Consider the following 12,500-nt stretch of genomic DNA (forward strand, 5'->3'; position numbering starts at 1 on the left):
TACCGAAGAGAGAGAGAGAGAGAGAGAGAGAGAGAGAGAGAGAATTACCTGTGCGGAATATACCATTAGAATTACATGCATATAAATGACCAGGCCTCCATGACAGTGATTACAGGTATGGGTGGTAGTGCTGACAGTGACGATGGCAATTATGAACGTCAACCGGTTTATAGTGTGACTGGGTGACTGGGGCACGAAGGCCACTGGGCAGATTATTAAGAGGATAATGCCATCATGAAGGACATATATACCCGGTTTCCAAGGGGCCCGATGGGGATGGGTACAGATTTATGCGGAATAGGAGGACATATGCTAATTGAGCAGGGTACGGGCAGGCAGAGGCACAGGTGGGTGGATCACTTAGAGGCACTGTAAGGTCACTAACCGCAATCCCTCCACTGCCCAGACCCTCACCCCAGCCTCCCCCCTCCTGGTGGTATACCTGGGTGTTAGAAAGAGTCGTTTGCCCTGCCATCCTACGCTGCTTATTATAAGAATTATCATTGGTTATTTTCTGCTTATCTTATCTTGAGCTTCTTGTAGGACGTGGAGACTTCTTAATCAATGCTTGTACAAACGTTACTGAATCATTTGGGTAAGCATTATGGAAAGACAAGGAGACACTTTAACTTGTGCGGATTGACCAGACGGAGTGAATGGTGGTTTTATATTTCTTTATGTATAAGTAACATTCTTGAGGTGACTTTCAGAGCCTCTGTCATAATTGATCGATTTACTTCATCCAGACATTTGTGCTTTTTTTCGAGTTAGTTTCGCTGCATTATCATATACTAAAATGTAGTTATGATTCACTAAACCTGGCAGAAATGTCGAAATTTGCGTGGATTAAACTATTATGAACATATTTATTTCTATTCAGGTAAGGACTTACATCACTGTTAAATAATTTCAAATGTTTTTGGTCATCAACCAGAAATGTCTTAACTGTGCAATGCGTCATTTGGTGAGTACTTGTTCATAAGATTTTGTTTGGGAAACAAACGCGAAGTTAAACTGGTTCGGGTATCAGCCACGATTTAGTATGGTTTACGCGAGATATGATATGCATACATGCACACACACATACACTCACACACGCGCGCACACACACACATATATATATAAATATATATATATATATATATATATATATATATATATATATATATATATATATATATATATATATATATTTATATATATAAATATATACATATATATATATATATATATATATATATATATATATATACGTGTGTGTGTATAATATGTTATAAATATATATAAATATTTATATTTATTTTTGAAAAAAATGAAACGAAAGGCGCATAAACTTTTGTCCGTAAAGGCAGGGTAAAGGATGCTTAATTTTACAACATGAACGGACACGACAAAAAAAAAAAAAAAAAAAAAAAAAAACGCTGCCTCTTTCGAGCGTCAATGAAGTAGCCCCATTATGTGAATGAAAACCATCCTCTTCTACAGTTGAAGTGAATCCTGGCGTATAGAGACCAATTTGATAGTACTAGGAATGGATGATGGATTGCCTTTGTGGTCTGCTGTGCACAGTTCAAAAAGTGTCGGGCAAGAGCTATTTTTGTTGTTTTCTGGTTTTCATGAAATTTTAGGAGAAGAACTGCGCGATAATGTTAGAAGGGTAACTGCGTTATATTTTTGGACTTTTTAATTACAAGAAATATATATACGTGTGTGTGTGTTTGTACACTAGCATATATATATATATATATATATATATATATATATATATATATATATATATATACATATATGTGTGTGTGTATGTATGTATATTCATAAATACTTACATGCATACATACTCTATATTTGTATCATAAGAATATATATATATATATATATATATATATATATATATATATATATATCATATAGATATAATATATATAATATAATATATATATTATATATCATATATATATATACATATATATTATATATATATATATATATATCTATATATATACACACACAATATGTATAATATATGTATATATAGTATATGTGTATATGTTTTTTTGTTTGTGAAGGCATGTATACGTGCGTAGTGCCTCACCGTAATTGTTTGCATGCATTAACTGGCGTAATGACTGTAGTAAAGAATAGCAGATCCTATGCTTTCACGTGCGTGTTTACTGTCCGTGCGTAAAACGAAAGGTCACGAAGAGAAATGCAAAGGGAAAGGGGATTAGATCCCGCTGATAACCTATAACCACAATTTATGCATTCTGCTGATAAGGGAAAAACATGTATAACATTTAAACACATATATCCTCATATTTGTTTATTTTTCTGCTATCTGTTCTTTTATATGTAAGTTTCAGCTCCATAAACAAAACATCGCACAGTTTAATCTGTTATGAATTGTAGTATATACGTTCCAGAATTTTACGGAATAGAGACTTAGTATTCTAATATATATATATATATATATATATATATATATATATATATATCTATATATATATATACTATATATATATAGATATATGGATTTTTATCACAGCACCGTGATTCATATAGCTACATGCATTAAGCTACAAATGTCCTTTAATATCCAATTCGCTCTACCTCGGAATTAATATATTTTCATGCATGTCAACCGAAGGAGTTTTTTTTAATTATCAACTAAAAAAATTCCCCTTCGGTTAACATATTTGAAAATATATAATTCCAAGGTAGAGCGGATTGGATATTAGAGGACATTTGTAACTTAAGACACACACACACACACACACAAATATATATATATATATATATATATATATATATATATATATATATATATATATATATATATATATATATATATATATATATATGTATGTATTGTATATCTATTAGAAATGAATAATGATAAATGCATTCTAAGAAAAAGGAAGACTAAATATGAAAATATACTGACATAAATCGTAAAAAATTTGGTTGGTGTAAATTAAGCTGGCCTTATGCCACACGGACCTTTGGTAAAGTCTCGTTGGGAGTAAGAGGCTGGTGTGAACTCCTGAACTCGGCCCAGTTAACCGAGACGATTAGACAATAAAAAAATACATTAAAGTTGATGAAAATGTCTTTGATGTTGCAGTTTAGTATTCTGTGCAATAATTTATTATTATTATTATTTTATTATTATTATTATTATTATTTTATTATTATTATTATTATTATTATTATTATTTTATTATTATTATTATATGTCCATCCATTCCAGTATGGTAATTAATATCATTATTGATTCTGTACCATATTTTACAGAACCGATGGTGGTCATTGCTTAGACCTTTAGTGCGAAGATTCTATCTTTTAATTACCGTTTATCATATACTCTTTTTTTTTTTTTTTAACGAAGCGGTTATCCCCAGCTTTTATTATAGGTATCAGCACGCACTTCCTTCATATATTCTGACTTGCAATGGGTTATATACAGTTACTCACCATGTCATCTCTCTCTCTCTCTCTCTCTCTCTCTCTCTATATATATATATATATATATATATATATATATATATATATACATATACATATATATATATATATATATATATATATATATATATGCATGCAAACACATATATACAATGTAATATATAAATATGTATATATATATATATATATATATATATATATACATATATATATAGAAAATATGTGTTCGTGTGTCTGTGTACGTATGTATGCGTATAAAAATGTCCAAAAATATATATATTTAGAAAACGATATCCAGCAAAGGTTTTCATGAGTTGGAATTTAGCTGAATAATTTTTGGGAATCAAATAGCATGAAATTTCATGCGAGAGCAATATTATACTTAATAGCTAAGTCTAGTAGGGTCTAAATAGCTATACAGACACGAATCGTGACTATGAAATAAGTCCTGAAAGATTTACCGATTTGGTAGAAAGCTTTAAGTAAATCATGAAGAGTCAGATTAGAAAGATGCCAGGGAAGGGCAAAATACAGGTGTTCCATACGGAGACGAAAGGATGATGAAAAGGAAATGGAGAGGACTTGGATATATCCTTCGCGTACATCACTTATGTGTGTGTGTATATATATATATATATATATATAGGTATATATATATATATATTATATATATATATTTATATATTAAATACATATATATACATATATATAGTATATAAATATAAATGTATATATATTATATATGTAAGTATATATTGTATATGGATATATTTACATATACACACACATGCATTTATATATATATATATATATATATATATATATATATATATAGTATATACTATATATAGTATATATATATATATACATACATACATACATATACATACATACATACATACATACATACATACATAAGGTATAAGCCACGAAGGAAAAATAAACAACGGAGTTTCTTCAAGATCTTTCGACTGAACGTCCTTTACTCAGCTGAGTAAAGGACGTTCAGTTGAAAGATCTTGCAGAAACTCCGTTGTTTATTTTTCCTTCGTGAGTTATACATTTATTAATGGATTTATCACTTTCCAAACTTTCGTGATTCAGTTACACACATACATACATACATACATACACAACACACACACACACACACACACACACACACATATATATATATATATATATATATATATATATATATATATATATAGAACATTGTACCGTCATATATATATATATATATATATATATATATACATATATATATAATATATATATATTATGATATACATCAAAGATACTATAGAGGACACAAAAATACTGAATTCGAAGTATTTCCCATAAGAGTATGCGTACCATGAAAGCCACCGAGCGGTTTTAATCTAATGCCGTCATCATGGACGAACAGTGACGTCACATGAAAAGGACCTACGTCAGAAATGTAAAAACCATGCATTCAAGATTTTTCTCTTAATACCATAAGTTCATGCTTTTCTCTGTATACCGTGTATTCAGAATTTTCAATTTTACACCATGCATTCTGGGCTTCATCTTGATACCTTGCATCCAGGATTTTCTCTTTAAAACATGAATGCTGGGCAGCACTACAAACACAATACAGTCGTATCTCTTATCAATTGCAACTATAATATTCACTTTTTAACAGCTATGTTTTAGTAAATTTAAAATGTGATCCACAAAAATAAAAGTATGGCTACAAAAGCAGCATCCAAAATACACCTTCCGAACACAGTGTGTAAACAATGAATCTATTCGTCAATTATGTGGGAAATAGTGTTCCTATTGGGATATATGACGTCATGCTTTTTAATTTTGACTACAGCCGTCAGATGTCTCTACTGGCGCCGTGGTACGGCTCATTTGTCTAACTTTATCTTTGTGTACTCTATAGTAGCTTTGATGTGGTATAGTAGCTTTGATGTGGTGTATGTATGTATGTATGTATGTATGTATGTATGTATGTGTGTATGTATATACATATAATATACAGTTACGATATTATGATATTCTCGTCTTAATGCAAACCATATTTATCTTAACTCTTGTCAGCTTCGGTTATTTTATTCAGATGAAAATTCAGTGCCACATTTTGCTTCATTAGGTGAACGATCAAATGAAAAAAAAAAAAGTACAATGAAATACTCTCTCTCTCTCTCTCTCTCTCTCTCTCTCTCTCTCTCTCTCTCTAAACAATCAAACAAAGCCTTGTTAGTCACGAATCACTCGAGTATCGCCCCAAGAAAACCCGTGCAATTGCTTTCGCCAGTGGATGCTGTTGCTCGTACAGGATGTAACTGTGAATCCCCTGATGACTATCGGCTTTACAACGGCCCATAATTATTCATGAATATTACACCCCGAAGAGTGGAAATAGGCTTCATTTTCATCCTACTGCTTATCATCCTCACCACAAACATCCTCGCCAGTGTCTTGGTTATGATTTCTATCAAGAAGGGGAGAGAAGGTCTTTCAAAAATCGTCATGGCGCTGAAATGGTTTACGATAGACTTTTTATCGAAGTCTGATTCCTAGTCTAGAGAGGTAAAACGGTTTGGGGATACATTTTGTCTGTATTAAACTATTTATATTAATTATGATTATTATTTATTAGAGGTTATTTTTAACTGGTGCTTTTCAATTTGTTCGATATATAATTAAGTTATTTCGCCCATCGACTAATAATAATAATAATAATAATAATAATAATAATAATAATAATAATAATAATAATAATAATATTACCGAGGGGTTAATTTTATAACTGAAGTGCTCAATTTAAGTCCTCCGGCATATCCCTAATTATCTAATTTCGGCCATCATCCGCACTATAATAATAATAATATAATAAATAATAATAATAATAATAAAATAATAATAATAATTAATGATACCCTAATAATTAATAAAGAGAAAAGGGACCTCTTCCAAGCATGTTTTGTTAAAAAACATGCTGGGTTGTGCGAAATGATATATATAGTTTTTTTTCCAGTTTTCTTAAAATATTATTCGCCTTTATTGCACGTCAATAATTGGCTAATGTGCATATTTCGGTGGAAATAAACAGCATATTCCTTACCGCAGGAATTCTTTATTCTATAATAATAATAATAATAATAATAATAATAATAATAATAATAATAATAATAATAACAATAATAATAATAATAATACATGAAACAGACTAAAGAACTGGCCAGCGATGAAACATGGCAATAGCTACAGAGGGGAGAACTCAAAAAAGAAACAGAAGGAATGCTAAATGCGGCACAAGATCAGGCCCTAAGAACCAGATATGTCCAAAGAACGATAGATGGGAATAATATCCCACCCATATGCAGGAAGTGTAATATGAAAAACGAGACCAAAAACCACATAGTAAGCGAATGTCCGGCACTTGCACAGAACCAGTGCAAATAGAGGCATGATTCAGCAGCAAAAGTCCCCCTACTGGAGCCTGTGCAAGAAACACCAGCTACCATGCAGTAATATAAGTGGTTCGAACACCAACCTGAACGAGTGATAGAAAACGATCACGCAAAGATCCTCTGAGACTATAGCACCAGAGTAGAAGAGAAAATGAGAGAAAAGATTGGTAGGTATCAAGACCTGAAAATAGAAATGAGAAAATTATGGGATATGCCAGTTGAAATCGTTCCCATAATCATAGGAACACCAGGCACGATCCCAAGATCCCCTAAAAGGAACCTGGAAAAACTAGGTGCCAAAGTAGCTCCTGGACTCATGCAGAAGAGTGTACTCCTAAGATTATATATATATATATATATGTGTGTGTGTGTATGTGTATACATACATACATACATACATACATACATATATATATATATATATATATATATATATATATATATATATATATACATAATTTTATTCTCCTAACAAATCAGGCGCGCTTTACATTTTTCTTTATTTTGGTTAATCTGTTGTTTAAGGATTTTGTGGCTTGGTATTTACGGCGTGGCTTCCGGTCAGTGACGTACAGCAGTGGTTGGATGGGTAACCACTAATGAATGCCAAATGCAGTTGTTGACACTAAGCTCCTATGACATTGTGGAGTATGGTATAACATTATTATTATTATTATTATTATTATTATTATTATTTTGGTAGAAGACCCTCTTTCAGGCAAATGCTGTTAAAAAGGATGGCAGAATTAAGCGAGTTGATTTTATATATTGTTTTTTCTATTTTCCTTACAATTCGCTTCTCAGGCTCAGCGATGTTTCTGAGTAACTGGCCAATATTCATATTGGGAATTTTCAAAAATTATAAATGCTGAAGGAATCTTTTATTAGAGCAAGATATCAGGTCCAGGTCAAGCAGGGGTCGTCGTCAGTGCTGGTATTATTCCGTAGGCGTAGTCCAGTTCGGGCCGGGGTCGTCTTAGGTTTTAAGGGCTGGTATTGGCGCTGGTATAGCTGGTATCACGTGACGTTTCGACCTTCTCGTAGGTCATCTTCTGACGAGTCGGTTGAAGTGACTGTAGCAAGATAGTTTGCGGAACGGTATTTATAGCGGCTCGGACCTAGAGTTGCATTCTCATTGGTCGGGCCGGTCTTGGACGAAGCCGTGGATCTCGCCTCGAAGGTCTCGGGGATTCTCTCGTGCGAGCGCCACAGTAGCGTGCCTGGGGATGAACGCTACTGTGGCGCTCGCACGAGAGAATCCCCGAGACCTTCGAGGCGAGATCCACGGCTTCGTCCAAGACCGGCCCGACCAATGAGAATGCAACTCTAGGTCCGAGCCGCTATAAATACCGTTCCGCAAACTATCTTGCTACAGTCACTTCAACCGACTCGTCAGAAGATGACCTACGAGAAGGTCGAAACGTCACGTGATACCAGCTATACCAGCGCCAATACCAGCCCTTAAAACCTAAGACGACCCCGGCCCGAACTGGACTACGCCTACGGAATAATACCAGCACTGACGACGACCCCTGCTTGACCTGGACCTGATATCTTGTTCTAATAAAAGATTCCTTCAGCATTTATAATTTTTGAAAATTCCCAATATGAATATTGGCCAGTTACTCAGAAACATCGCTGAGCCTGAGAAGCGAATTGTAAGGAAAATAGAAAAAACAATATATAAAATCAACTCGCTTAATTCTGCCATCCTTTTTAACAGTATTATTATTATTATTATTATTATTATTATTATTGTCTTAAACTTTTTAGGTTTGTTCCTGTGGCCATCTTGATCTATCAATTCGTCTACAGAGAAACTGAGAGAATTAAAAGCAATAAAGAAAGGAGAGAGAGAGAGAGAGAGAGAGAATAAATATGAAATTGGTAAAGATCGCTATTAAAGCGATTAGTTTCTCCCTCTTCACCACAATTTAAAACGGTTAATCTCTCCCACTCTCGCTCTCTTACCTTTTGCTGACTGTGAACGACAGTTCATCGACAGTTATGAGCGCCCTGGAGCCACCCATGACAGCTAATCACTGTCACGTGATCGCCTGGAGCGATTCGGCGATGCCACTTCATTTTATCCCATTTCCATGGAGCTTTCGCCGTGGCTGTAGGTTCGTATTTTGTTCGATTCTCTTTCTCTTTGAAACAGTTTCTTGATTATTATTATTATTATTATTATTGTTCTAAAGGGTCCACAATAATACGAAGTGTAAAATGTCCGTGTATAATTTTGAAGACTTTACAGAAAGCTTTCGAACCCTTCCCTGGGTTCATCTTCAGTCGATCCAATTATATACGGACTTTTAACACTTTGTATTATTGTGGACCCTTTAGAACATTATATATACTCTCGTGATAGAGAGTTTTTCCCTATTATTATTATTATTATTATTATTATTATTATTATTCATACAGTAGCATCATCATCAGCAATATCTTCACTACTTGTTGAATCAATTTTGGAGTATAATTCTTTCTTTATTCTCTGAATTAGTTAAAAAATGTACAAAGTAGATATCCTGTGGTTTGAGTGATTATTTACTCCTTTTTAGTTTTCTGTAAAAGAAAACTATATTGTGCCAGATTTGTCTGTCCGTCGGCCCTCAGATCTTAAAAACTACAGAGTCCAGAGGGCTGCACATTGGTATGTTGATCATCCACACTCCAATCATCAAACATACCAAATTGCAGCCCTCTAGCCTCAGTAGTTTTTATTTTATTTAAGGTTAAAGTTAGCCATAATCGTACTTTTGGCACCGCCGTCTTATCGCCTCAGTGGCGTGGTCGGTATGGTGTTAGCGTATCACCTCGGTGGCCGCGAGTTCGATTCTCGGGCATTCCATTGAGGGGTGAGAGATGTGTATTTCTGGTGACAGAAGTTCACTCTCGACGTGGTTCGGAAGTCACGTAAAGCCGTTTAGTCTCGTTGCTGAATAACCACAAGTGCCATGCAACGTAAAAACACCATACATACAAACAAACAAACAATCTATAGGCGCCAACACAGGCCACCAACGGACTGTGGCTGAAAGTTTCATGGGCCGTGGCTGAGGGTTTCATGTGCTGTTTGTGAGAGTTTTTATACGGCATTATGCGCAGTACAGAAAAGTCGGTTGACTCGAAAGAAATTTCTGATGATTTTTTAATACTTTTTTTTTTCTCTAGATCTCAGACGGTGGCTTTTGGAGGCGTCCTCTCTCCAGAATCTTCCTTTGGACGTAAAATCATCAAGATTTTAGGATGTTGCAGTTCCTTTTGGAGGGGAGATATTTCATACTCCTTCATCCCACCCCGTCAGCTAAAACCGTTTGTGTGCTGTCTCTTCGAAAACCGTGTTATTATTATTTTTCTTTTATTTCGACAAACATAATGTTCATTATAATTTGATGACACCAGGAAGTTTTTAATAAGTAGCACGCTCCGTTGTTTACATTTAAGCTTAATTGCAATATTTATGTCGGTGTTGCGTAAGTGTTCTTCTGAACATAATTTCAGATTTTCTTGTTTTTGTTAATTCCGGAGGTGTCATTACTACTACTACCACTACCACTACCACTACTACTACTACTACTACTACTACTACTACTACTACTACTACTACTACTACAAGACCGTATTTTGAAGAATAGATGAATTTAAAATCAGCCTATAAATAGTCAATTGAACATTTTGGAGATTTATCCTTATATGATTTTGCATGCTCATCTAGATTTTATTTTTTTCCCTTTAGTATATGATTCAGTCAATATGAACAGCTAAGACCAAAAGAGAAATACTTTTTTTTTTATAACCGGTCGCAGCGTCACGTAACCTACACACAAACACCTTTGGATACGTTTATGTAATCATTGTCGATACGAAAACTGCAAAAATCTAAATGATCTTCCAAAAAAGCTTCAACGAAATTCGGTTGTGCCAGATTCAGACAGCAGAAAAATTATCATTTTCAAATCGTATATGAAAGCCATTTAGATGGGAGTTTCGATGCTCCAAGCTTCAGATGGTCAACCCCAAGTGTCAGGTAGGATCACTTCAAGTATTGTGTTATTTATAGTTTTGTCGAACCCGGAATCAACATTATCATCCTTGTACATTTCTCGAAGCGGCCCTGTTCGTGTGTCTGATTCAGCTTATAATTTTCTTAAGAAAGTACCTCTTCTGCTGCATACGATTAGAAACAGTTTGAAGCGTTCTCCAAACCTCCCCTCCCCTCCCTTTTTTTTATCAGAATGATCCCAGTTCTTCACAAATGATGTTATGAAGACTTTTACTATTGTCGAGATGAAACGGAGAAGGAGAATTAATGCAGAGGACGTGAATGAAAGGGTACTTGTTATTAAAAGTACTATGAAAATAGCATGGAATGAAGTGGACCATCGCACTATACCACAAGTTTTTAGTTTAGTGACTTTTTCTTTCTATATTCTATTCTATTTAGGTAAGGATTTTTTGCTTATATTTTATTCTATTTAGGTAAGGTTATTTTCTTTCTATTTTTTCTTTTTATTCTATTTAGGTAAGGCTCACATTTGCATTTACATCAAGAAACATTTTGTAATCGAATTTAGTTTCGAAAACGCACAGATTGTCTTTCTCTGCAGTTATGAATTGCATTCAAAGAATTTCTTACTTTATTATGCAATCGTCTGAAGAGAGGAAATCTTGATCACGGAAGTAAGGTGGAGTTTTAAGTGTCGGAAGGAAGGGAAAAAAAGAGAAGAGGTTCAAGCGTCAAAAGACACTTAAAAGTTTTAATGTTTATTGAGTTTTTTTTTTTTTATTGTATATGAATAATTCCAGAATGCACACGCTTGTTTGAAGTTATCAAGTTTAATGCTTTTCATTATTATTATTATTATTATTATTATTATTATTATTATTATTATTATTATTATTATTATTATTATTATTATTATTATTATTTAAATACGCTATGTACTCCATTCGCATTCCTACAAACTAAAACCTGGAACCAAAACTGACAATCGAAATCCTTGAAACGAACCCTTTCTTCTCCTTTCCATTGATGACGTCATCGGCAGAAGACGTATATATAAGAGGCACTGGAGGTCATTGTGCCCCAGACGATTCCTTTAACCCCTCGAAGCATCAGCGAACATTTCTCCTCCTCTCTCTCTCTCTCTCCTCCCGATCGTCACCAAGATGTTGCTCAAGGCTCTGCTTCTCGGTACGGAAGAAGAAGATGCGCTTGTTTTGATTTTTAGATAATGCTGAATATCTGGGACGAACGTCAAGATTCTTAGGATGTAATCTCTTTGTGGAGAGTATTCTCCGCTTTTTGCGTGTTCAGTTTTGTTATTTCTTCTAAGTTTTAATTGCAGAGGCGATCTGTAAGTGGCTAATGTTTTCAGATGAATTATTTATGCTTTTGAATTTGGCAAATCGCCTTTGCTACTTGACCTACGTAATCTTTCTGAGAATTGCAGATCGTGAGCTCCACAGTTGTTGATTCTCTCTCTCTCTCTCTCTCTCTCTCTCTCTCTCTCTCTCTCTCTCTCTCTCTCTCTCTCTCTCTCTCTCTCTCTCTCTCTCTCTCTATATATATATATATATATATAT

General features: G+C 33.9%; 1 protein-coding gene across 3 annotated transcripts in view; it reads left to right on the top strand.

Annotated features, from left to right (window-relative positions):
* Window positions 1–12,500, top strand: part of LOC135201826 (U-scoloptoxin(01)-Cw1a-like) — a 184,451-nt gene that overhangs the window by 167,703 nt on the left and 4,248 nt on the right. The window contains exon 1 of one of the 3 annotated variants that reach the window (XM_064231102.1): window positions 12,002–12,108. The exons of the other annotated variants lie outside the window; for them this stretch is intronic. Coding sequence (XP_064087172.1) covers window positions 12,084–12,108 — 25 coding nt within the window. The 5' untranslated portion in view covers window positions 12,002–12,083. Of the gene's footprint in view, window positions 1–12,001; window positions 12,109–12,500 lie in introns of those variants that run through there. 3 annotated transcript variants of the gene reach the window in all.

Source organism: Macrobrachium nipponense, chromosome 28 (genome assembly GCF_015104395.2).
Source record: "Macrobrachium nipponense isolate FS-2020 chromosome 28, ASM1510439v2, whole genome shotgun sequence".
Taxonomy (NCBI): domain Eukaryota; kingdom Metazoa; phylum Arthropoda; class Malacostraca; order Decapoda; family Palaemonidae; genus Macrobrachium; species Macrobrachium nipponense.